We start from the raw sequence: 27,606 nt of genomic DNA on the forward strand, positions 1-27,606 counted from the left end.
GGCTGTTGCCTGCCCAGGTAATTGAGCAAATGAATAAGTCTTACAGGAATGTTTCTATACTTTTCCAATCCACGCAGCGCGCACTTTCTCAGCCCAACCACTTCCTGCCTTTGCTCCCTGCTCCCCAAACAGAGATCAAGGAAAGATCTGAAAAGCAAATTGTCTGGTTGATTGCAATGTAAAACATCATCCCTCTGCAGCTCCCCAGGCCCCTTTTTTCCCTTTGCTGCAGAGATCACATAAGCACATGAAATATTGATAGTTGTTATGGTAAATTAACCATGGCACACTTGGAGGCCAAGTGTCTGAGAAAGTGTTACATGCCTGGAAGGCAAATATGATGACATGGGATTCACACCTGTAGTTCATTAACTTGGGCTGAGGTTAGATTTCATCAGAGACAATTACTGAGATATATTGAGTTCCCAAACACAGTTTTATTCCGTTGTGCTGAATGCTTTTCCTGGCCAGGCTTGCCCTTAGGAGGAACCAAAATCGTTGCATTAGATTACTTGTGGTAGTCTTTTGGATTGACAGAACAGTTAACTGAACTATTCTTCTAAAATAAGGGAAGTCAGATTGCAGTTTAATGCAGTAGGCTCATTTGTGTGATAGTTTAAAATAAGTGCCAGGGTAAGTATCACAATTTTATAGCACTACAAACTCTTTGCTTACCAAAGAACCTTTGAAAGAAAATAAGCGTTTCAGCAGTGAAATAAAATGATAGATTATTTTGCCACATTTGACAAATGCATTTGTCCTTCCTTCTCTGTGCTGTGATCTCATGCATTTTCCCCCCTAACTTCTCTGTAAATTTCCCAGCAAACCACTTGAATTGTAAGCTTTTTGAAGCTGCAAGTATATTCTGTAAACATAACACATGTGGTTGATGCTAGGTAAAATAAAAAATAAAGCAGTATGACTCATTGACATGCTGTATTATCTAAATCAGGCCTGCACAACTCGTAAAGCGAGAAGGGCCGAACTGCTCCAAGGAAAAAAAAATTGGGCCGCACGGATAAAATCATCATCATCATCATCATCCTCATATCTCCCCCAGAACCCCTCACTATCAACCTTTGCGATACTCCCCATCTATCTTTCAGACCCCCATCTCCCCCTCACCCACACACATAATACTCCCTCTCCACATCAAACACACAATACCCCCCTGCACACCACACACATCCCACCCCCCTGCACCTCACATCCTTCTCCCCCCGTGCACCTCACACCACTCTCCCCCCCTGCACCTCACACCACTCTCCCCCCCTGCACCTCACACCACTCTCCCCCCCTGCACCTCACACCACTCTCCCCCCTGCACCTCACACCACTCTCCCCCCCTGCACCTCACACCACTCTCCCCCCTGCACCTCACACCACTCTCCCCCCTGCACCTCACACCACTCTCCCCCCTGCACCTCACACCACTCTCCCCCCTGCACAACACACCACTCTTCCCCCCTGCACCACACACCACTCTCTCCCCTTGCACCTCACATCACTCTCTCCCTTTGCACCTCACATCACTCTCCTCGCTTGCACCTCACATCACTCTCCCCCCCTGCACCACACATCACTCTCCCCCCCTGCACCTCACATCACTCTCCCCCCCTGCACCTCACATCACTCTCCCCCCCTGCACCTCAGATCACTCTCTCCCCTTGCACCTCACACCACTCTCTCCCCCTGCACCTCCAATCACCCCTGCACCTCACATCACCCCTCCTGCACATCACCTCCCCCCTCCTGCACATCACATCCCCTGCACCTCACATCTCCCCTGCACCTCACATCACCCCTGCACCTCACATCACCCCTGCACCTCACATCACCCCTGCACCTCACATCACCCCTGCACCTCACATCACCCCTGCACCTCACATCACCCCTGCACCTCACATCACCCCTGCACCTCACATCACCCCTTCTGCACATCACCTCCCCCCTCCTGCACATCACATCCCCTGCACCTCACCCCCCTGCACCTCCAATCACCCCCCTGCACCTCCAATCACACGCCTGCACCTCCAATCACCCCTGCACCTCACCCCCTGCACCTCACCTCCCCCCTCCTGCACATCACATCCCCTGCACCTCACCCCCTGCACCTCCAATCACCCCCTGCACCTCCAATCACCCCCCTGCACCTCCAATCACCCCTGTACCTCACCCCCTGCACCTCACCTCCCCCCTCCTGCACATCACATCCCCTGCACATCACCCCCTAAACCTCCTATCATCCCCTGCACCTCACATCACCCCTGCACCTCACATCACCCCTGCACCTCACATCACCCATGCACCTCACTCCTCCTGCACATCACCCCCCCTCCTGCACATCACATCCCCTGCACCTCACCCCCCTGCACCTCCAATCACCCCTGCACCTCACATCACCCCTCCTGCACATCACCCCCCCTCCTGCACATCACATCCCCTGCACCTCACCCCCCTGCACCTCCAATCACCCCCTGCACCTCCAATCACCCCCCTGCACCTCCAATCAACTCTTGCACCGCCAATCACCCCCCTGCACCTCCAATCACCCTGCACCTCACCCCCTGCACCTCACATCACTCCTCCTGCACATCACCCCCCCCCCTCCTGCACATCACATCCCCTGCACCTCCAATCACCCCCCTGCACCTCCAATCCCCCCCTGCACCTCCAATCACCCCCTGCACCTCCAATCACCCCCCTGCACCTCCAATCACCCCCTGCACCTCCAATCAACTCCTGCACCGCCAATCACCCCCCTGCACCTCCAATAACCCTGCACCTCCAATCACCCCTGCACCTCACCCCCTGCACCTCACATCACTCCTCCTGCACATCACCTCCCCCCTCCTGCACATCACATCCCCTGCACCTCACCCCCCTGCACCTCCAATCACCCCCCTGCACCTCCAATCACCCCTGCACCTCACATCACCCCGCCTGCACATCACATCCCCTGCACCTCACCCCCCTGCACCTACAATCACCCCCCTGCACCTCCAATCACCCCCCTGCACCTCCAATCACCCCTGCACCTCACCCCCTGCACCTCACATCACCCCTCCTGTACATCACCCCCCCTCTCCTGCACATCACGTCCCCTGCACCTCCAATCACCCCTGCACCTCACCCCCTGCACCTCACATCACCCCCCTGCACCTCACATCACCCCCCTGCACCTCACCTCAATGCACCTCACCTCACCCCCCTGCACATATCCAAGTTCGGATCAGGGGGGGGGGAGCGGCCGCAGAAGAGCTCAGCTGGCTGTGACTTCCCCCTCCGTCCCACGTTGCGAGCGGGGGGTGGGGGTGGTGGGAGGGAGCAAGGAGCGGGCCCTGCGGATGCGCGCCGGGACCGCGGGGAATCGCCGCCATTTTGTTTTTTTCAAAGTTTTTTTTTTTTTCAAAGTTTTTTTTTTTTTCAAAGTTTTTTTTTTTAAATCTCATCGAGGGCCACACAGAGAGGCCAGGCGGGCCGCATGCGGCCCGCGGGCCGCGTGTTGTGCAGCCCTGATCTAAATCTATGTATAATATATGTGTAAGCCTCCTTGCTCAGCTCCCTCTTGTGAATCATGAGTAGTGTGAAGCCATTCCTGGGGGCGCTGTCCCTAACTATAAAACAATGTAAGGGGATCCCTATCCTATATCCTAGACTCATCTATATTATAATATATATTTACAGTGAGGTCCTTCCTCTTTAACTCCTCCCAAGACCTGACCTTCTAGAAACCTCTCCCTTCTATATATCTGGCAATGACATCACTATCACTAGGCAGAAGTGGGTGGTGCTATGATTCTGCGTAGTCACCCAGCACCATGTGATGGGGAAAGTGGCATTACTCTGTGTGGGCCCACACAGTTAACCCTCTAAGGCCATAGTAATCTCAATGGTGGGTTACATATGTATGTTATTAAATACATTTTACCACCTGTTGATAATTACATTGAGAGTCCATCACACAGTAGGAAAGGCCAACGTTTTTTAAATGGGCTGTATCATGATTTAAAACTTGTTTTTTCATAGTGATGTTTCATGAAAGTAACTTCACTTATGAGTGCCCTGTTACTAAGAGGGGCATGTATTCCATAGTAGGAGAGGAGCATGCTGGTAAAAAGAAGAGCACAGAGTTTTGCTCACAAAACAACATATAGAAATGAACTAAATACAGGCATACCCCACATTAACGTACGCAATGGGACCGGAGCATGTATGTAAAGCGAAAATGTACTTAAAGTGAAGCACTACCTTTTCTCCACTTATCGATGCATGTACTGTACTACAATCGTCATATACGTGCATAACTGATGTAAATAACACATGTGTAACAGGCTCTATAGTCTCCCCGCTTGCGCACACCTTCGTTACAGGTAGGGAGCCAGTATTGCGGTTCAGGACGTGCTGACTGGCGCGTGCGTGAGCTGACGTTTTCCTATTGAGTGAGATGTACTTACTCGCGAGTGTACTTAAAGTGAGTGTACTTAAACCGGGGTATGCCTGTAATGTGTAATATTAGATGTACATTGGGGCTTCTTTGTTTATTGTAGTATACTTGGTCACTTTCCCCGTGGCACTCAATTGACGCAAATACATATATACTGCACATAAATAATATTGTGGGTCTGGGTTTTGAACTTGCTAAGATTGTCTATGTGTAATACTTAATTTGTACCTGCTGGTTTAAATGACATAGCCTGATGGTAACACAACTTCTGAGTTGTATTCTATTACAGCAGAGTAAAGTCCAGAAAACAGAAATGGTGCTCAGCGTTTGTTAGACCCTCCTCAGCAAGTGTTGCAATGTAATAACAACCATTGGAATGGCATATAAAGGGATTATGTAGGCACCTGAGGTAAATATATATAGACACATACTGTATGATATGGGAAGCCTAGTGAGACCGTACTCACAATAATTGCTAATGTTCCTGAAGGGGGTACTTCAAAAGGCAATTTAAAGGACTTCTGATAAGTATTAAATCCAAAACCAGTACCTTTAAATCTCAGTGTGTGCCTGCTGTCCTATCTAAAATCCAACCCTTGCCTTATCAACAAGATCTCCGACCCCCGATCTCCCGTTTATTTGTAAAACGCCAACATATTCCGCAGGGGGCTACAGGGATTTGATAATTACATTAACAGTTGCATACAAATACAAATGAGGACAAACATGCATAAACAGAAACAAAAGGTAACAAGGGCGCTGCTCGTTAGAGTTTACCTTTCTGTTTCAACATTGTCTCTCATTCCCTATAAATTGTGAAGTATCTGCTCATTGTGGGATGTAGTATACATCAGGTTGTAATATGATCCAGCCCAAGAGCTAATCACCTTGAGGTTTGAGGGTGAGGATGTTAGGGGGTGTTACAAAGCATTGAGGTTTGGTGTTTGGAATTTAACCAGGTTCCCCTTATTCAAACTCTGTGCCAGTCGGTGTCTTTACTCACTGAGCCACTCCTTCTCTCAGTTACTTTTGTAATGAAGTCCCTGGTAACCTTTATCTGTAAAATCCTACTCCACTCACCTCCCTCCCCGCCCAAGAATTTAGTAACTTGGTGGTTCTTACCTCTGACCATGCCAGCATCTACAGAGATGGCACGCTGACCAGGTAGACTACACAAGTATTTTATTTATGATCAGATTCTTACTATTTTTATAATCAACACAAATCTACCACTGGGAATCTTCTGAAGGTACCAAGAGACTTTTTACGGTCTGCATTCCTTTTTCAATTTTGTTGCTTGAAGACACTGCATTATTAATACTGATAGTGTGGATGTATTGGCAGACTTCTAAAACATAGCTTGTTTAGGTTTCTGTGTCCTGCAGCGAGATTTCAGCAGGGCTTGGTATTTTTTTTCTATTTCAACGCTGATGTCCATTAAAGCAGCTGTGTATCTATGAATACAAATTCTAACTTCTGCTACAAGTTGCACTATGTTTTTGTTGTGTTTGGAGGAGCCAAGATTTAAATGACTTGTTTTTAGATCCTGTTGGCAATTCTAGTTCTGTTATAAATCATTAAAGGGATTTAGGGACATGATTACCAGAATTCCTGTCATTACAGTTAGAGATGTGCGAACTTGGCACAATTTGGTTCGCAATTTCCCCCTCAAAAAAGTATGAAAATCTGAGAACATTTTGATTAAACTTTATAAGCAAAAAGTTCAGTTGAAATTGTGAGGATCTATATTTGAGAGCCTGAAAGAGAGTGCATCAGAGCCTAATTTAGTAGAGGATGTATTTACTTATTAACCAATAAAGTCATCTATACTGCACATGGAGAGGTACCAGTGATACCTGGGAAATTAGCTAATTTAAATATATGTAAAGTAGCATTTTTCCCTGGTATCTGGCGACCAAAGATTTTTTTTTGTCTGTTTTGCATACAGTACATAGCAATTAGAGATATGCAATAATGTTGCCTATGTAGCAGGCTCCTCAATGATAATTATCATACTGTATGGCTAAGAGTCACAGCAATGAGCAGAAGGCTTTGTGAAGTATGTGCTGAATCTGTGCAGAACACCAAAGTAGAGAAGGAAAAACTTGTGCTCACCACTACACACAACATTATTCTGAGCAAGTTCATAATAATTGTATTATTTAACTATTTAAAACTCATTCTAGCCCAAAGTTGACATCTAACACATACAGAGGCAAAATAAGACAAACTACTATATTTTCATGACAAAGCATATACAACATAGACAAGCAGGGGTGGCCAAAAATCTAAAAACAAAATTAAGAGCCAGTTCACATTTTTAGGAGCCAGAGCTTCGTAAACAAAAAAAAGGGGGGTCACAGCACTACCAGCCGCTTTCAGTCAGAGGCTGTATGTCAGTGTGTGTGTTACAGATACTCAGACTCTCTGTGACACACACAGACACTTTCACACATTGAGTGACACGCACACACACTGTGAGACGCTCACACGCTGTGCGACACAGATTGCGACTTGCACACTTCTCCCCTTCCCCCACTGACACAAGTTATTTTATTTATTATTTATAATAATGTTTTACCAGGAAGTAATACTGTACATTGAGAGTTACCTCTCGTTTTCAAGTCTGTCCTGGGCACAGAGTTATAAGAATACCTGGTTACATTAAAAGAACAGAGGATAATTCATGTGGGACACCTGGTCCAGATGCAAACATAAATTTAACCTCTCCTCCACAAGCTCACAACTCACCCCCCTCGTAAATAACCCCAAATTCCCTCCAGGATGCGGATCTAAGCTGTTGGCCCACCTTCACACACGGGGTATAGAGGCGATTGCTGACGTACTGAGCCTATGGAAGCTCCTGAGCTACCAAGAACTGAGGAACAAATTTAAAATCACAGAATTGGACACCTTTAAATACCTACAAATTAGAAATTTTGTCAGAGCTACTTGCCCTCATCCAGAATACCCCACTCTCACTACGTTTGAACACCTGTGTGAGGACAAGTTTTACCAGAAGGGACTTATCTCGGACATATACAATATCTTAATGCGCTCCACGTCCCCCACACAGCACGACTACATGCTCAGATGGTCAGCTGATCTAAACGTTAATATCGAAAGAGAGACTTGGGAGGAAATCTGGCAGGCAGCCTCAGAAACTTCCCTTTGCACCACAATTAAGGAAAACATTTATAAGATCATGTTTGGCTGGTATCTGACCCCAGCACGATTAAACCAGATCTACCCTCTGGCATCAGACCAATGTTGGAGAGGCTGTGGTAATAGAGGGGACATGGCTCACATCTGGTAGACCTGTCCAGAAATTGTGAAATACTGGACCAAGGTCCAAATTCTGATAAAAGAGGTCACCGACCTAGAAGTTCCTATTGAACCACTGACCTTCCTGTTGGCTGCACCCCGGCCTTTGAGGCTATTTGGGAACCCTGGTCCCAGCTTACTAGATCGCGCCAACCAACCCAGGTGGGCGGGAGGCCCACTCCCCCTCCATAAGGGAAAACTCAAACGACTCTCATCAGAAAAGCCTTAACAGCCAAATGGGATGACAAAACCCCTCCCCCCCATATCCCCCCCTACCCCCCCTCCCTCACACCCCTCATCTCTTACACCACCTCCCTCTCTGCCTTCCCTCTAAGAAGGCACTCCCCTTTTTATCTGACAACTTAGGTTGCCATTCTTTTCCCCCCCAAAAAAATATGTTTTGGAAAATTGTTAGGCTATGATATCTGTCAGGACTGTTGTATTATCTAACTGCCTAATAAAAAACATTGGAAAAAAAAAAAGAACAGAGGATATACAGTCAATTCACAGGCATTTTATGGACAGATAAAGTTGGAAAATTGGGTACAAGGGATAAAGGGGCTGGCGAGTTTCAGATTGAAATAGAGCAGCTTTAACATCACTTTAACATCACCAAACATCAGCGAACTGCAGCAAACGGCTCACACCCTTTAGATGTCCTTCGGCTGTGCGAAAGGCTGTCCGCCTTTGGAGCAATGCAGATGTACACTGGGGGTGTTGAGATTCAATGCAGCTGTGGTCACAAATTTCTTTGTCTTTTTGCTCATTAACATTCCAGTGGGTGGGGTTTGCATTCTACAAAGTACAAGCAAATGTTAAACCGTAGCACGCTGGTCCTGTGCAGGGGGGAGCAGCTCTTGGGGAGCCCCATCAGGCTGTCCACCTTTGGGGCAATGCAGATGTACAGTGGGGGTGTTGAGATTCAATGCAAGCTTAAGCTGCACTGGGAGCAGGTATAGTCACATACCACTCCCCCCTAGATTGCACTGTTGCTGGTACTGTTGGTTTGGCACCAGGAAGGAGTTTTTAGGCGGTCACCCAAGACTTTTCCACTCCTGTAGATAAGTATTTTTTTTTAATCTTTCCTATAATATGGAATTAAAATGAGAAATATTTCAACAAGATTGTGTGTTGCTTGACTTGTAATATTTTATCTTCTTCATTTTTAAATGACCCATGTTCAAATTCGAAGTGTTGTGATAGATTGGGTTTCGTGTTACGATACAGGTTATAATTCTTATTCCTGCTTTTATAGAGCTCTCATAACTTCTCTTTTTTTCCATCATGCAATTTCGGAGTAAGACGTCTGAGGTGAAATGTTCTCTGCAAACAGTTAACATTGTTAGTCATATTTCAAATGTCACAAAGCATTCCTCGACTTAGACAGCTATGTTAAAAAATAAAATAAAAGTAATAATACTGGTTTCAGTGGTACAGGTTTTAATGTACGCTACTTCAAAAGCACAAATTCCCACATTCCTGGGCGTCTTCATGTCATAGCACAAGTTATGGGAAGACATCCAATCCTGTTCTCGTAGGAATCAGGGCAGAGTTTATGATTATATCCAATCCTCAACTTCTCTCCATGCCAGTTATTCTGGCCTCATCATGGAAGTATCTCCTGGCTGCGTTGTGGGTTTCTTGAGTTGGCAGCTACTTGCATGGAGTGTTACCATCTGACGACATCGGCTGGCATGGATATATGTGGGCTGAGTCTGACATGGGAACTCAGCAAGCTTGCCAGAGCAGACGATGCATCAGAATTGATGGCGGTGGATTTGGGAAGGCATGAAGAGGAGGTAGAGATTTCAACCACCGGGAACAGACTGGTATGCTGGAAGCTTTTAGCTCATAAGAATGCAGACGGGGAAAGCTTCTGGGTAGAAGTATTCCTCTGGCTACAAACAGCCATGGCATTCTAAGAAGGGCCTGGTGCTGTTAGCCTCATTATTTTGAGGTAGGATATAGGGAGTACTGGAAAACGTGTTTTCTTGGTCGCGCCCCCATCCCAAAACATATAAAAGCCACCAGTTTCTCAGGATGCCTGCTCCTGTGTTTCTACTAGTTCGTCCTCATACCTTGTAGTTTTGTTGGAGACTGATATTTCTCCGCAATACTGTTTACTGTTGATGCTCTTTTTGGGGCGTATGAGTGGATTTGGATACCCTAGATCTCCTCTGGAGGACATCAATTAAAGAAGCATTGTTGAGGAGCGTAAATCTCAGTCCCAACAGGGGTATTCCTGGTCACCAAGCTACTCTGGTGCCATCCTGTTACTTGGGGCAATTTAGCCACAATTCCCATATATCCTCCACTACAATCCTGACTGGGGTATTCCAATTGGAGAGGCTATTTTCAGTGTTTAGTCTGCTACCCAGAAGTTTCAGATTTTAAGAAGGACTCCAAACACATACAGACCCAAAGTCCCAACTTCTAGGCCTAAGAAGGCTTTGTTAACAGTAAGAGACCATGATGTATGGCTGATTGGTAACAACGTCCTGAGAAGGTGCGATGACAGCTACGTATACCATGTATGCTTAAAGGTCTGGCACAGAAAACACAGAATTTAGATTTTGTCACTTTGTTACAGTGGGTTTTGTCTAATGTCCAGGATCTTCAGTGTTACATTTGTGTACGTTGTTTGTGCTGTCTGGGAGACAGACCCACTAGGCATAGGTGGGGAGTATAGACCAAAAGCTGCTGGCAATTATTCTGGCAGGAAAAAGGTAGGTAATACCAGGAACAGATTGGTTCCAGGGAGCAAGAACAATGCAGGAAACACACAGGGTATGGGAGCACAAGAATAAGACTACCTTGCACAGGTCAGGAGTGAGGGGAATGGGAAGCTTATAAAGAGTAAGAACAGGTGAGAACAATTCCACCTCAAACAGAGGCTGACTTCTTGATTAGGAAGTGATGGCAGGAATTGCCAGAAAGCAAGATGGCCTTGGTTGCTTCAGTGTAAGTGTGAGGTAACTTCCTGTTGATAGCCATCTTGGTAATGAAACCTGAGATCAGACCTCCACAGATTCGGCGGTGCCGATTGGGAGCCGCTGCAATGGCGGATCTTGAGAACTCAGCCTGTGAAGAGACATAGAAAATCATTGGAAGAAATGGATACTGAGGATTTTTTGTCAAGTATTTCAGTATGCAATTGTATATCCTTTGAAGATGAGGGGGAATTAAAGGAGGAAGCATGTTTTTTTAACACAGATTTGATTTCTAAACTAATAATGCTTATACAGTATGTCATCAGAAACGCGGCTTCAAGTTGTATGAGTTGGTAAAGCAAATCCTTGATCAAGAATAGATAGATCTGGATAAGAGAAATAAGTGTTTGAGGATATTTGCAATGTATGTATCTATTTCGTAAGGAAGATGGGGAAGACCATACCTAATGTGGATATGGCAGTGGTTGGTGTTTGCAAATAGACCACTTTACCTGTCAAAAAAACATTCATATTGGTGGATCGAATATTAAGACAGCATTAAAGAAGGGATTCCTCACAATGGGTGCTACCTTGTAAGGCGGTGGCTTGCCACTGCAACCCTGAACATATATCATTTAGGTTTCTTCCATGGAGCAGCATCTAATGGCAGCTGTGGCAAGGCATATACTGTACCTTGCATGAGATATTCTTTGTTTTGAAAATGAAGGTTTTGTGCAATTGCTCATGTAACGGGTTTCCCCCCCCCCCCCCAATCTCAGATATAGTGTGGGGGTGCAGGAAACATATAGTGTTACTCGGTGTTGTGCATTACCTGTTGGCTCACAGGAGGGCTGAGCTTCCGCCACGGGGAACCTGGGGTAATTATACTAGGGGTATTCACTTACGATGCAGCGCCTCCACCTGCGATGGCTCCCACCAGAGGGGGAGTGGTTCCTCGCAGGACAAACACAATAATCACATAGACAGCATGTATATTAACTAGTGACTTTACTAACATGCATAACAACTCATCACATTCATAATGACCTGTGTCCCTCTCACGAGGAGACACTAACCGCGACGTCTCGCAGGACGCTTCCCCAACACTAGGTGATCCCACCCAGTGTCCAAAGAACCCCACCCAATGTCCCGCACTCTTGCAGAGAGAGTCAATGGGTGACTGCGCAGTCACTATTTAATCTAAGGGCCCGGTGGTGCACTTATGATTGTAGGTACCTGCCGAGCACTCCGGTGCTCGGGTCAGCAACACTTCACAAAGGATCAGTCGGGCGATGACTCCTTCTGATCCTCCAACCAAACTCCTGGCACGCGTGGACCGCCAGGGCGGTCCCACTCTGGAGTAGTCTCTGTGAACCCCAACGTGGGTCCGAACCGCTTCACAGGAACAGCAGCAGCCGCTGTGTCCCTATCTAATCTAAGTGGCACGCGCTATACTATAGGCCGTCCCTATAGCACAGCAACCTGTAGTGGCTTTGGGGAAAACTCCCAGGGGCCTACAGGGGTTAATGACCTGTCCCACTCCCCTAACTCTTCAAGTTCCCTCAGCCTCACTAATACCTAATGCGTCCCAGCGCCTACAGCCGCAAGCTGTAGCTCACTGGGTGCTGGCAGCCAACGTGCTGCGCAACAAGGTGCCTGCCTGTCAGACCTCACAGCACTGACCTCCGTGACTCTGACAAGGCAGCACTCTAACACTAAGGGCAGCATTCCTATCTTGAGCCTCCCTCAGCAATTACCCACTACCCTAGTGGGGGGTTGGGGCCTACCTGGGGTGTGGGTACCTATAGGGCCGCAGGAGCTGCACTCGCTCCTCGCACCCTTCCTTCCCTCACAGCTCCCCTGCTCCAACTGACTAACCTGAGTGACAGGGTCCCTCTCTCTAGGGCAGTCCCTGGCAACACTCTCTCTCAGAGGGTAACTGGCTACCTCAGACCCTGGGGGTGCTGGCCTAGTACAGGGCGTCCGCGACTCCTGTACCCTACCTCCTTCCCTGGGCTGCTCCGGTCTCTGACTGCCTAACGTGCTCCAAGCCCGCCAAATGTATCCACTTGCCTGCTTAGGCTTCCTAAGCCCTATTGGCTCCCTGGTGTCACATGGGGCATACAGAGGCTCATGGGATCTGTAGTCCCTGCTCAGAGCCTTCCTTGAATGGCTAGGGGTTCGCGGGCTTTCTATCCACTGCCCTACGCCTGCGCAAGCTATAGGGGGCTGCCGTGACTCTCTCACTACCTTCCCTACTCTCGCGCAACTCATCCCTGCCTCTGAAGTATCCTCTGCGCATGCGTCACTCTCTCTGGTGGCGCCCTGCTCTGTGAGCCGCCGGGACCGCGGCAACGCGATCGCGGCCTTAGCGACGGCCCGATCGCATCCCCGGCAACCGGCCTGCACTAGGGGGCAGCGCACTACTACCTGCTCAGGCCCTACACTCGCGCGACCTAACGCGCAATGGCGGCGCCCTCTTCGCAGCCGGGATGCCTGTGATGCGCGTGCGGCCTTGGCAACCGGCCGCACGCGTGTCCCCGGCAACCCCCGAGCCGGGACCTGACCGCCCTCACCTGCCAGATCTCCCGACGGGGCCGCCATTGGACTTGGCGGCACCCACGATCGGCAGCTAGGTGAGGGGGGGGCTGGTACTCTGGGGAGACCTGGCTACATCCATATCATTTCTTCCACCTCGCAGCAAAATCTCTGGCATTCCATGTAGTGGTGAGTAGAGCTCTCTGTTTGAAAAACTGGGAGTATGACTTCACTTTTAAAGAAGGATTACATTTTAGAAACCATATGGATCCAATTCTGTCTCTGCTTAAGTACAAGAGATGGCCTAATAAGTTTCAAGAGAAAGGGTGAAAAAAAATGAAAGGGTCAGAAAATCTTCTTTTAGAGAAGCAGAGGCTGGGTTGTTGCTACAGGATGAGTGCCTGGAGTCCACAGTTTTGTTCATATCCCTGTCACTTCAAGACCAAGAACACAGTAGAGTGAGTCCTCTACTACAGGTTCTGGGAAAAAGGGTATGTCAAAGTATCTCAGGAATCTCCCAAAATCATCTCGTATTGTAATATCAAGGATTCTGAAAAATCAGCTAAGTACCAGTCACAGCTGGGAAGCAATTCCTGACTAAACAGCAAGAGGGTCCTTTCAGAGGTACACGTACCTAAAGTATCTAAACAAGTTTGTCCTGGTTTGTATATTTAAAATGTAGCCCATCAATTAAATAAGTTGGGTCATATAGAGTAAGTAGATTTAAATGAGGCCTGCGCATATGCTAATATTCTGGGGACGTCAGATTCCTGCTCTTTTCCATAGCAGATCGTCACTTTAAATACAGAGCCATGCCATTTGGACTTAATACTGTGCCAAGGACGTTTCCTAAATTGGTGATGGTTGTAGTAGCAAGAATAAGCTTAGTGGGCATGCCTGGATTCTAACCTGGGAAAAGAGTGCTCCCATTGGGTCTCTAGATCACCCTTTCATGTGGCTCTCTGTTTTAGCACCCAACAAGCCAGCAGCAGGAATGGACAACGAAGCAGCTGCATCAGTACGGATGGTTCCCTATTTGACTGTCAGAAAATATATGAAGCATGCTGGTGACCAAGCTGGGATCCATAGAGGCAGTGCCCTAGCAAGCTATCACATAAAACCCTTCCAGGCTACTTCTTTATGGTCTGGTAACATGAAACTAGAAGGCCTAAAGACTTTTGGAGTCCAAGCTGAAAGACAGATTTCAGGTTCGAGTATAACTCATCATTGTCTTGTTTAATACAGAGCTGAGAACCTAAATCATTGTCAGGTTCCGAATCTGAAATTCCAAGTGGTGAGACACCATCTTGTCGCGAGTGTACATGTTCCTGATGCTTTCCCAATATGGGTTATTTTTTGCTTTGGGTGGTATTCTCAGGGATTAACAGTAACGTTGCCTGAAGATATTATTTCATAAACTGTCAAAAGGATTCCGGAAAAAATTAAATGGATCACTATATCTAAGGATACAAGTCTCTAGCAACTGCACAGCTAGCACAAGGCTCCCTGAAACGTGGAACTGGATACAAAATATACTCACAGATATGCTAAATGTTGGGTTATAGTTTGATACTAGAGCTTTGAACTACTGTTCCAAGGAAGCTTCCAGTGGCATACATATTCCCTCCTATTTCAATTTTGTCGTGGTCTTGAGGAAAATAGAGGGAGGCAAGAGTGATCATGATATGGCATATATTATTTAACATCTTTAATAATCATGGTCTTAGTGCAGGATAAACTTTGATACAGAAAGGCTTTGAGAATGGACTTAGCCTTAATTCTCTTAACCTTTTCAGTATCGGGGGTCCGGCACGAGCAGAATGTCACCGGACTCCTGGCACTTCCACTTTACGTGATCGTCTTTGGCGCAAACATGGGACTTAATCAGACCCTGAATACAGGAACCGGAAGTGGAGGGAGTAGTCATCCCGATCTGCCCCTAAAAAATTAGCATTTGCCCATGAGGCAACCAGATACGTTAATAAGGAACTGAAAATGTTGAATTGCAGATTTTAGCAGTGGGACAATTTAGAGAAGTCTATGCAGAAGGTTTATTTACTGCTCATCCTGAGATTATGCAATGATTACACCGACAGTGTGGGAGAGCCAGGACAACTGTCCCAGATCTGGTGGCTCCAGGGGGCCCAGCTCTCCCCTGCTGCACTCAAGCCTTCACCCCATCCCTACGAGCCAGAAGTTGGGCCCTCCAGAAGTCAGGCCCAACTTCCGCATTCGCTCAGTACTTGAGGCTTCCCCCCAAAGTAGGTAGGAGGTTATTGTGTATGTGATGGGGATAGGGTTGTCAGGTGTCCGTTATTGAGCTGGACTGTCCTGTATTTGGATACTCTGTCCAGTAAAAAATGAGAGGTACTGTAATACTGGACATGTATGTGTCCAGTATTTTCCTCCCTGGACATAGTGACCTGACGCACCTTTCACCATTGAGTCCAGTATTTTTGGAGAAGGCACCTGGCAACCCAAGATGGGGAGAGGGGGATTGTTGTGTGGGGAACGGGGGTTATTGTGTTGGAAGGGTTTTTTTGAGGGGGGAATAGGTAGGAGAGTGAGATGAGGGAGGAGTAATGGGGGGTCTTGCAAGGCCGCCGACATGGGGGTGTGGGGGAAGTGGAAACTCTAGTCCTGGGCCCCTGGGAAAGCTCTCTGCGGTCCTGCATCTAGGCAATCAAATGAATAATAACTTTATTTCATATAGCCATTTCTCCTAATAGGACTCAAAGCACCTCACAATTACAGTATAGTGCGCAGTACGCAGCCATAGGAATTTGTACAGAAACAGTTCCTGCCCAGATGAGCTTACAATCTATGTTTTGGTGCCTCAGGAACAAGGAGATAAAATGACTTGCCCAAGGTCACAAGTAGCCGACACTGATACTGGGAATTGAAGCAGATTCCCCTGCTTCAAGCTCAGTGTAATTATTTATAGCGCCTTTACTCACTGAGCCACTCCTTCTCCCAAATGAATGTGTACATGGCAACTTATTCATAATATCACGTGGCACGAGGACTTTTCTAGTCTGGAAATATGGCTGTGATGTTCGCCATAAATGAATATCCTAAAAATATCAAACTTTAGGACTGATGTCTGTCAATAAGCCTTCTCTTCTCTGACTTAATATTAACATGGTGTTTCCTGTGTCATTTTCATTGTCATCCAGACCTGACCGGGAAGAGACACCTTCAAAGTAACATTTTGAGAAGTACCAGGATTTTGACTTTTTCTAATGTGCTACTATAATGATGTTTACCAAGAGGCTGAGTAGCTGACACTGCTGCTTTAAGGTGAAATACATATTGGAGGTTTTCAAGAAGGCATACGAGGAGTACAGTTCCATCATCAAATTGTTAACCTTTTAAACTGTATATATGCCTGAGCACAGATTGATAAGGGCATATTATTTTATTAATTTTCTCTGCTCGTTCACCATGGATATCAATTATCTGTATTATGAATAATGCAATACCTATCTTCCCAGGCACCGCTGTATCACATTATGAAGCAAACCTCAGAGCAGACTAGCAACTTGACATATTTGGATAGTGTGTAAAATAAACCTTTATGCTGATACTTTATCCGTGTTTATTTTATCTTCTTGCATATATTCCTTGTTAAAAAAATTTTTTTTTTAAAAGATATATTAAATAACATCATCAGAGATCAAATATATATTTTATATTTATGTGTTGGAACTTGCAAAAGTAAGTTTCAGACCTCCATTGTTTCTTTTTGCAAATACTTATTTACATAGCCGCTTGCAAAAGCCCCATTGTCATGGTGTATGTGAGGAGGTGAAAGGAAGGACGTTTTTGATGTTTGCTAGTAACTGTATGAAGTGTGGCCCTGATTAAAGAAATCTGGGAGGTAACTGGAAGCAGAAACCATAAATTCCAGTCTGTTTGGAAAGATTTGGTATGGGTTTATTATGGATGTTGCGGTTTGTTTACCCATTCCTAGTACTGTACGTAAGAATTTCACATTTGTGGAGAAATAATGCAATTATATAAATGTGTATATTGTTTGCAAGCCAAGTGATAATGGTGCATTCTTGTACAGAAACTGGGCTGCTCTTGTTATTAAATAGGTAAGTCGATCTATAAACACATTAGAAACGCACACTAGTTCTGTGGTCTGGCGCTGTCGTTCTTTCAATCAGGCTCTGTGATTTTGAGTCTTGGAGGTCTCAGTGCTGCAAAGTCTTGTTAACATATTTAGTAGTAAAGCTAATCTGCTGCTTTAGACCACATTCTTACACTGGTCTGGAAGTTGGCATCTGCTGATATAGTTTTGACTGGAGGGTTTCCTCAAGTCTAAGGCCGCGCTTATAGTGATGGCGACGTGACCGATGACGTCACCCGTCGCCACTAGCGAAACTTATATTTGGATTTTGAGCGACTGTCGCCAGCGACGTCACGAAAGGGGACAGGCCACGGTCTCTGATTGGTTTAGAGACAGTCACATGTGGTGACTGTCTTTAAAAAATCAAATAGACCCGGCTTCAAAATTTTGTATCGCTCCGTCGCCGTCGCGCTTACTTTAAGCGCTTGCGACGGAGTCAGTGTATTTGATTCGGAGCGACGTCGCCGTCACCGGGCACTATAAGCGCAGCCTAAAGCTGTTGCTATTTGCCTCTTGTATTGTCACTTAGGAAAACAGACAGAAGCTTTTGAGAGGATCGTATTAAGAAAACATAGCATCATTAACTTGAATGTAAGGTAAAATTCCAATTTCAATGATCTTAGGTATTGTATATCTCCTAATTTGGACCCTCTTGATGGTATTACAGAAAATGTCAATTGATATCTTAGCTCCACACAAATAATTTCCTCTTTGCATTGTCTTTTACTCAGAGCTAAATGAATATTACATGTATAAAGAAAACTGTGCGTCAAAGAAACGTGACAATAATGTAGGAAATGAACAGTTCTGGATCACTGGCGTATTTGTGGAGTCCTGGCTTGTATAACTGAACCTACTAATACCAAGTCTCAGTCAGTGTATATATTGCCTCAGCTTTTGTGGTGACTTAATTTTTAAAAACATATTTACATTCAAAATGATCTTGTGCTAGAATTTTTTTTACATTTTTTTATCTAGAGCAATCTATAGAACATGGCACAGTGTTGCTAAAAACAATCAAAAAAGGAATTGAGCTCAGAGGGTCACCGGTAATAATCATAGTTGATAAATTATATCTTTCCAATAAAATTTATTACAAATATAAGTAATACAAAAAATACTGCTTCATTGTTTTTACTATTAAAAAGCCCCAGCTGCCCATAAAAAATGGAATATGTTTGTTCTTGTCTTTTTTTATATTCTTATCCAAAATGGTTATGTTTTTCCCTGTTATATAAGTTTATGTTAACGTGATTATGAGTTTTAGATGCATCTTTCACACTATTCAAACTACTGCATTGTAGATTGCAGTGGTAATGCTTATAGTAGAAGAGACAGAGACAGAGTGCAGAGTAGAGTAGTAGAGTACAGAGACGACTGTGAGAGCTACAAACTCTGAAAGCTAAGGCTGCCTACCTGTAGGACCAGCTGGGGTTCTAGCGAATACAGTCAAAACAGCTGCAATAGCGCCTCCCGAGGTCAAGAAGAAAAATACACCTGATGGCCCCAAAATGGAGGACAAGATGTGGCATTCCTGTAATGAACCCGACCCCACGGATGAGTGACCCTTCCAGTCCTATGAGGATACGGATAAGGATGAAGATATCTCTTATTCGGAACCCAAACCGAGTTACACCCACAAAACACCCCAAGAATGGTGGAGGTGTCTGAACTCAGTACGCAACGAAAAGACCGCTCTCTCTGATGACGAATGTGATCAGCAGGAGCAATAGCAGGAGCAGCAGATCACTGAATATTTACGCCAGCTAACGCAACTGCAAGAAAAATCTGGCGGATACAGTGCAACTGCTGAAGGCTCAAATATACGGATAACCCAGTATCCCTGATGGGACGGAGTCGTCCAAAACAAAAAGGCGGAAAAAGAAAAGTGATGCTTCACTTACCGTGGAAGGAACAGACACGTCCGCAGATCTTGCAGCGAAAAAGGGGGTCCGAGATGCCCTGCAGCCTAGAGAAAATGGAGGATTCGTCACGCGGATGACAGAATATCCAGAGGGCCCAAGGCAGAAGTCGTGTAACCCAAAGAAGTGTTTGTGCGGTGCTAACAGGGAGGAACCCTCAACCAACCATACCAGTGACTCTCTGATTCAGACCCACTCCTGATTCCTGACAGACTTGGATAAGAGCCTGCCCGAGGACTGATGTCAGTGTGTGCGGACGTCGATCACGTGAGGATTGGAACGCAGAAGTGTGAGCTTCAGCAAACATCGCAGGGAGCTGACACCACATCAGCTTTCATGCAGAAGCACCACTGCCAGCGGCATACCATCCTCCACTACCGTACATCACTCCACTGTCTATCGTACAATGCCTTTGCATGGGGCTACTATGTGAGTTGCCATTGCCTATTCTTTTGTATCTGCAATATACTGTTACTATCTACACCATCTTGTCTATTTCTTCTTTTTGTGGCTTGCGAGTTTATGCAGTATTTGTGGACTTTCTACAGTCAAGCAAGAATTCGACTAGAACATCTATATTAATAGACTACATGTGGGATTGAATGCATGTTTACATCTTATCAAACGTGAGTGCATATTCATCTGAAGTTTTGTTTATGGTTCCTGTGTCCAGATAGAATTGCATTATTTGTGTGGTTTTATTTTCTTTTTATGTTTACACCGGATTTCTGCGCTTTCTGGATTTTCTATGTAACCCTGTGTAGTTTATGGGTTATATGTCTTTCTCCTCCTGTGCAGTAATCCCTGATAAGGGCAGGTTTGCATCCCCTGTGATGTGTATTGTGTAGTGAAGGAAGTGACATCATGTTCTGTGTCCACTTACAGTGACACAGGGGTGGTGCCTACTGAAGCTATATAGTATACAACACTTCCTGAATTTAGTCAGTGTCTCATCCCACCTGAATGAGACTGTCTGACCCAACACACTGCCAGGGCTCTGGTAAGGATTGTAGCCCTCCCCTAGGGGAGAGGTGGGCAGACTATACCCCTTACTCTATTAGGGAGTAAAGGAAGAGCAAGGACAGCTTCTAGGGCCCTGACTAGGAGTGGTGTCCAGGGACTTCCTTGAGGTGGGCAACCTTTATGATGAGCGGCTAGAGACCGGCCGCAATGATGGGCAGTCTGCCACTAATGATGTTAATAAAGAATGTCCAACATGAAAGAACCTTCTTGCCTGAGAGTGGAGTCATTCAGGGAGAAGCTGCACCCAGAGGTTCTCTTTCAGAGACTCCTCCCTGCTGTCGTGGGGACCTGGAAGAGATAGAGGCGCTGTACCAGAAGTGAGTAGTTTTCAGCATTACCTCATGAGCTAGTCCTGATGTATTTCCCCATATCACCTCGGAAGACTCAGGAGTTCTGCAAGCCAGCAGGTGCACCACACTACATTACATGTAACATGGGGCAGTTTCCTCATGTAAGAGGCCAATGTGAGATTGGGGGGGTAATCACCGTTACATCTACTATCACTGCGCTATGAGTCCAAGATGGCCGATGCCTGCAAATTGCTGGACCACATGGCCAATGAGAGGGCCCGGCTGGAGCTGGACAACGTCCAGGAGGAGCAGCTGCAGGTCAGAAATAGAGGCAAGGAAACAGATTTAAGCCTTGCTCTGGGACTACTGGGAGATGTGGAATCGCGACTCAACTCCAAAGAAGCTTAACTGGAAATTGCATTTAGTGGTAAAAGAAGTGCAGAAGGACAGCTTCAAGAGCGGAAAACTCAAATAGCTATTCTTGAATGTTCTTTAAGTGATACCATGAAATGGCAGGAGTCTAAGATAGTACAAATTGATTCCGGACATCAGACAGAATTCATAAGTAAGCTGGCACAGGCTTTGCAAGACCAGAGCAAGGGTTACAAGGAATGGACATTTAGTGCTAAATTAGAGTCCATGGAAAAGATGCAGAGAGAAAGCTATTTGCATAAACGCTCTGCGACCGTCGCCATACAGTCTGCCTACGAAGAAAGGATCGCCCGACACAGGGGAAAACTCATGACTAAGCGGTCAGTAGAAAGACTGTACTTGGAAAAAGTCCTCCTTGAGTGACTGAGGAGTGCTGATCTCAAGCACCTTCTGGAGGAGACACTAATAATCTGGAGAAAGGGCTCCAATCCCAGTGGGACTGAGGGTTCTTGTTCTCCATCCACTCTCATTCGAGCCACCGGGATATCTCGTGTGAGAGTGGAAGAATGGGCTTTGGCCGTGGTAAGCCCGAGATTCCCACAAACAGGGGAGGTATGTAACAGGGACTTATCTCTGTTTAAATAAAGCAGCCTCAGAGCTCTGAGAATCCAACAGAGAGAGAGAGTTGATTGCAGCCACTCAAATAGCTAGTCTCCATCTGGACTAATGAGAGCTCTATAAAAAGCCTCATGTGAGACACATGAGAGAGATTCTTTAGCTCACATTTGGGCTTATAGTAGGAGAACAGAGAAGCCTAAACACAGACACTGTCTTGAGCACAAGGCTGTTCTGAGATCAAGACTCCCAGACACCTATATTTCCTGGACACAGAGGACCCAGGAACCTGCCAGAGACTGACATGGAGGGCCAGGTGCTTAAGGTACTTCCTGAGACTTTGGGGTGATAGGCTGGTAATGGGAATATCCCTCCAGTCCTGCAGATAGGGTCTGGGGAAGTAAGTTAGCTCTTACAAAGGGATAGGGGTTTGTTATTTTGTTGCTTTTGTATGTTTTGCCTGGATAAAGGAACAGGCTCAATAAAGCCAAGATATTATTTCACCCAAATTGGTCTCCATTATATGTACCTCTGCACACATCTCTTATACATGTATATAATGGCGCGAATATCCAGCATGCTAATTTTGTATACTTTGCACTTCTGGGATGCAAAGTGCATTAAAATTAGTATCTGAATCACTCATTCAAAATTTCAAGAGGGCATCAGCAGGTTGTTCCTTATGTGTAAGTAGAAAATAGTGTGACATTCCAGGGAAGTGCAGGCTGAGAGATGCAGCAGATCATATCACTCAAAGTCCAGTGTTTAAAAGATGCCATTAGTCACAAACACTAATGCAATTAGACACGGTCAGACGAATCAAAATGTTGACCAGCACGAATCCGTGTTTAGCAAACTAACAGAGTTTGTACAGTATGTTACCATATTTTATATTTATAGGGAGAAAAGTGCCATAAGTGTATGACTTCAAGTCCATTGGAGTGTATTGTGGGGTGCATGAATGAGCACTTGCTAACCCTCATCCCTCATTTTTGGCACTGCATCAAATGTAATCCTAATTGTAATTGCATATTTATATTTTAATGACTTAAACTACATGTCTTTAAGTTCATCCAAAAGCACAACTCTGTTTTAAGCAAGTGGATCGTTGCGTTTACTTGTTCCAGGCGAGGAGCTTTAAAATAGCTTTGAAGTAAATAATGCCAATTTAATGTCTAATAATCAGACTAGTGTTTCAGTTATTTAATGGAAGCATATTACTTTTATTATTACTTAGGGCCTCAGCTCTTCTGTTTTGGACACAGCAACAGAGGCTAATATTGTAAAGAAATTAAAAAGTGCTTGGGGTAGATGCAAGGATATCCTAAATGCAGAAAAGACTCAGAATTACAGTGAAGTGCTAGGCAATATAGCAAGGAAATGGAGACACCCTGTGCACCAAGTGATCCCTATCGGCTATCCGTTTCTGTGTTGCTATTACACTCACAACTATTGTGTCCTAATTTATCATTTAAGTTGGAAACGTCATGTGTAATTTGTACCATTTCAAAATATTTAGGAAAATAAAGCAATATATAAAATGTTCAGCATTCTGTAATTTGGAGAGCCTTACCTCTGAGCTATATTAACACAGGAGGAGCTATATAATCCATTTCATTGTGTGTTACTGCATACTCCTTGAGAAAGCGCTGTAGAAGGGTGAAATGCGTGTGAGTGCTATCCCCCTGCTTTGTTGTAGTATGTCCATTTGTTTTTATGTAGTTTAATAAACCTTTTTTAATTTGTCATCATCCCGGCGAGTTGTGGAGTGCTTTCGCATAGTTTTTGCATCCAGTCCATCCTACGTTGATCTTTTTCTTACCTCAGAGTAGAATATAGAAAAATTGACAAAAGCGCTCCAATGCCAGGACAATAAGGTACAATGATGCCAGAACCTCCTTCCAAAGGTATCTGTAATAACCAATATTGATAGTGATATATAACAATCAGAATGGGTACTATCCTCCTGAAGACCGGTGGTGGGTAGTGCAAGCCCACCCACTATCAGTCTCATTGGCAGGTTCCCCTCAGTAGATGCAAGTACTCACATATCCTTGGTGTGGCTGACAGGCTGTGCAGCTTCCAGTGATGATTACAGAAGTGAAAAAAAGTTGGAGGAGCGCACAAACCAAATGGAGCAGGAAGGACCCAGAGTACAAAAAAATGAATAAAAGGGCACTTTAATGTGTCATGAGACCCAGCATATCCTTGGTGTGGCTGACAGGGTCTCATGACACATTAAAGTGCCCTTTTATTCATTTTTTGTACTCTGGGTCCTTCCTGCTCCATTTGGTTTGTGCGCTCCTCTAACTTTTTTTCACTTCTTACCTCAGAGTAGCAAGATTCAACGTTATGATATTAAGCACAGCAGTACTGCTTTACGGCAACATATCACGTGTCAGGGCTTAACTTGACCGTAACACAATACAAAGACAAAAAATAATTGTTAGACATGTTATTCCTTTTTACCAAAGGATAGCCGCTATTGGCTGCGTTTGACAATGACTAAAGTAGGGATATGCGAAAACTTCCTGCAAACGCTGATTGTGGCAAAAATCATCACAACAATTTGCTAGGTTAGGCGACCAAAATATGCTAAGTTACATGACTAATGTAAAGTTGAATTAACGTGACTATATGGTGAAGATGGTGACATTTTGGTTAAAAGAGAGTAGCGTTTTCAAAAATGTCTTGACAATGGTGACATTTCTGTAACACATTGCAACTAGAACTGCTAAGAACTAATAAATATCTACGCTGACTGGTTAAACTTTAGAATTGAATGTATATAATTCATGCCATGTTGTCCCATTCATTTACAGGTTTATATTCAAACAAGTCAAAAGAATGAACAGAACAGAACCTATTGAGTTAATAGTTATTTTTTTTGTCAAATGTTACTGTTTACGAATAGTATATTTGTTGGAGTTTTTATTTTAAGTAATAAACACAAAATTTTAAAAAATCACACTATGATCCAGAAGCTAAAGTCTGCTGTATTACCACTTTGAGTGCCCCAGGAGGTAGTTACTACGTCATAGGTTCTGGCATCCTGGGAGCCCCATAACGTAGTAGCTTATGTCTCCCAGTTCCGATGGAAACTGATGGCGGACGCAAGGAGGTTGATGCCTCTCCTTCTATTATCAGTGATGGAGCGATCATGTGAACCTCTGGCCCCGCGACCTCCCAGGCACTCAACGAGCTAAAGCACATCGCTGATGTAGATTATTTGGGCCACATAAAATGTTGGCTATGTTGCCCTGAATTGTTTTTATTTATTGATCTGTGGCTTTGTTCATGGGCTCTATGCATTTGATTGTATCCCAATGAACAGACTGGTACTTCTTTCATCCTGTTGTGGTTGAGGTTTTGGTGGGGAGACCTTCACCTAGAAGAGATTTGCTGTGCTGTTACTTCACTTAAATGCGCATCTCTGTAAAACTTTTGGCACCATACAATAGAAGCCTTATTTCTCTACAGTGAATGTAACTTTGTCTGTTCTGCTTTCTTTCCTTACAGTGGATGGCTGTATACACAGAGCTTCAGGGTCTTGCCTGCTCGCTGAATGTCGCAGTTTAAGCGGCTGCGAAACTGGACAAGCTAAAATGACTTGTGGTTACGATCTGCCAGCAAAATGTAAGTAAACACCCGCTTCTAATTTGTGCTTATTTTTACACTGATGGAATATATTTATATATTAGTTGCACTTGGGAGACCGCCTCTCGGAGAGAATAACCTGACTGAAAATGTGAGGTGGAGCTATGAACAGTGTGCACTTTATAATGTTTCACTGCCATGAAAGCAGTTGTTAAAAAAATATGTATTTTTCCCTTTTCTTCATGCAGATTTGTGCATAGTGGATACTTTCATACCCAAAGAGATCAAAGTGATATATTGTGTTTTCAGCTGCTGTGCAAAGGCTGATTGGCAATTACTGTGACAGCACCTGTCACATTTGAGCTCTCAGTAACAGCCAGCAGAATGCAGTGTAAGTGCTGGAATGTTTCTGCCCTTCTAAAGTGGACTGATCAAAATTCCTCTGTTACATATGAATAGGCGCATGCAAAACAATGTCTTTCTCCGTCTATACTAAACTAGAAACAAAAAAATCTAAATGCCTTCTGTCATAGGGGGAAAATGGTCTTTGATATGTATTAAATAATGAAGCTAGTGTTATTAATGATTGCAGACTGCAGGGGGGTAAAATGACGCAGTTGTTTTGTATCTATGTTGAATAGCGCACTTGTATCAATAAGAAGATTGTGGCCCTTCTCTCAGAATGATACAAGTTGAAGTCTCAGGCACGATAAAGGTCGTATTGAGTAACAGAAAAAAATATTTTAGTGGAACAATTTTGATTTACTAAGGTAACACTACATGGAGATGATAAAACCACTGATAGTAAAGATAGACTTATATACTTGTGTTGGGCTGTTTGGAGGGGAGGAGAGAAGTAAGATTGGGTACAATACTTCTGGTTTAAAAACCGTGCAAAAATCACTGACATTTCACACCAGCAAATTTTCTGTTGATGTTTCACATTGATTTATTAACCATAATAAATCACCCCCATGTACGCAGGGTTCATTAACCTTTTATTGATGGAGGGATGTATTACATTTTGTTATTTACCGACTAGGGCAAAATATTTTCTGCCTCATTAACACTGATTGAAAATTTCATGACAATTATGTGCCGTGGCAGTAATTAACTGTAATTTATCAAGCTCCGAAACTGACATGTGATTAATGTAATGGTTATGATTTCATTTGACAGCGATTAGTTGGACCAAAAAAATCAGTGTAGCATAATGAACTTACAGATAAAATATTTATATAAATGGTCAAGATGGTAATTAACTGTACATGCCTCTTACAGTATATACATACATATTACCTGTGTTTATATATTAAAACAAACGCCCAAGTTGCTATAATATATTTGGCATATACTGTAGAAGTATTTATGAACAATAGATCTATTGTTAAAGAATACAAATAGATACTGTATATTGTTTCATCTAATAAATATAGTAATTTACATGTAATTAATTTTTATTTTGTTTATTGGAACTTATTTATACAATTCTAGTTGACTTCTCTTTTCCCACCGTAGGTTTTGAAGGTTTATTTCAGAGAACCAGCACTTCTCACCTTTATTTGGTTTTCACTGACCGTGGTCACTTTTGAGCCTAGGTACAGGGTAATTTTGATGTGCCCCCTCAGTGAGAGCGGAGGACAGCCTAAGCTAGTGGTGAAGTGATGACCTACACTATTAGCCACAACTGCCTTTTCAAAGTGACCCCCTCAAAATACTTTGTGACACAGGATGTAGTTAAAGGGGAATGGGGGACTGGGGAGGGTGGAACACTCTCATTACTGTATATATAAAGTTGAGGTGCTGGGACTGGTTATGTCAGGACGAAATCCTATGAAAGACCATAGGTGTAGAGAAAAGAAGGTCCCTAGTATAGCACTCCCAACTAATGAAATGATGATGTAATTAAAATACAACTTTATTAGTGAAGTAATAATAAAATAATGATGGATTAAACAACACAAATTCCTCAGAAAATATCACTATCCTTAATAGTCTCTCTCAAATTCATATCTGACTGATATGACGGTCTGTTTGTATATGGTTCACACTAGAACAACATGGTTGTTCACTTAGAGTCCTGTCAGGACTGGGTGACCGTTACAGTGCCGTATTATCAAAAGGCGAGCATCGCCGCTCAGTAGGTAAGCAGTTTGTCCTGAGTCCTGAGTAATCCAGGTACTGCTATTCCTTATTAGCAAAAAGCTTTTGAACCATATACAAACAGACAGTCATTTCAGTCAGATATGAATTTGAGAGAGACTATTAAGGATAGTGATATTTGCTGAGGAATTTGTGTTGTTTAGTCCATCATTATTTTATCATTACTTCACTAATAAAGTTGTATTTTAATTACATCATCATTTCATTAGTTGGGAGTGCTATACTAGGGACCTTCTTTTCTCTACAGCTA

General features: G+C 44.3%; 1 protein-coding gene across 2 annotated transcripts in view; it reads left to right on the forward strand.

Annotated features, from left to right (window-relative positions):
* Positions 1–27,606, forward strand: part of MACROD2 (mono-ADP ribosylhydrolase 2) — a 1,806,074-nt gene that overhangs the window by 641,786 nt on the left and 1,136,682 nt on the right. For both annotated transcript variants that reach the window (XM_075596064.1, XM_075596063.1), the window contains exon 5: positions 25,116–25,232. In XM_075596064.1, the coding sequence (XP_075452179.1) occupies positions 25,116–25,232 (117 nt within the window). The remainder of the gene's footprint in view (positions 1–25,115; positions 25,233–27,606) is intronic.

This window comes from Ascaphus truei, chromosome 4 (genome assembly GCF_040206685.1).
Source record: "Ascaphus truei isolate aAscTru1 chromosome 4, aAscTru1.hap1, whole genome shotgun sequence".
NCBI classification, from domain to species: domain Eukaryota; kingdom Metazoa; phylum Chordata; class Amphibia; order Anura; family Ascaphidae; genus Ascaphus; species Ascaphus truei.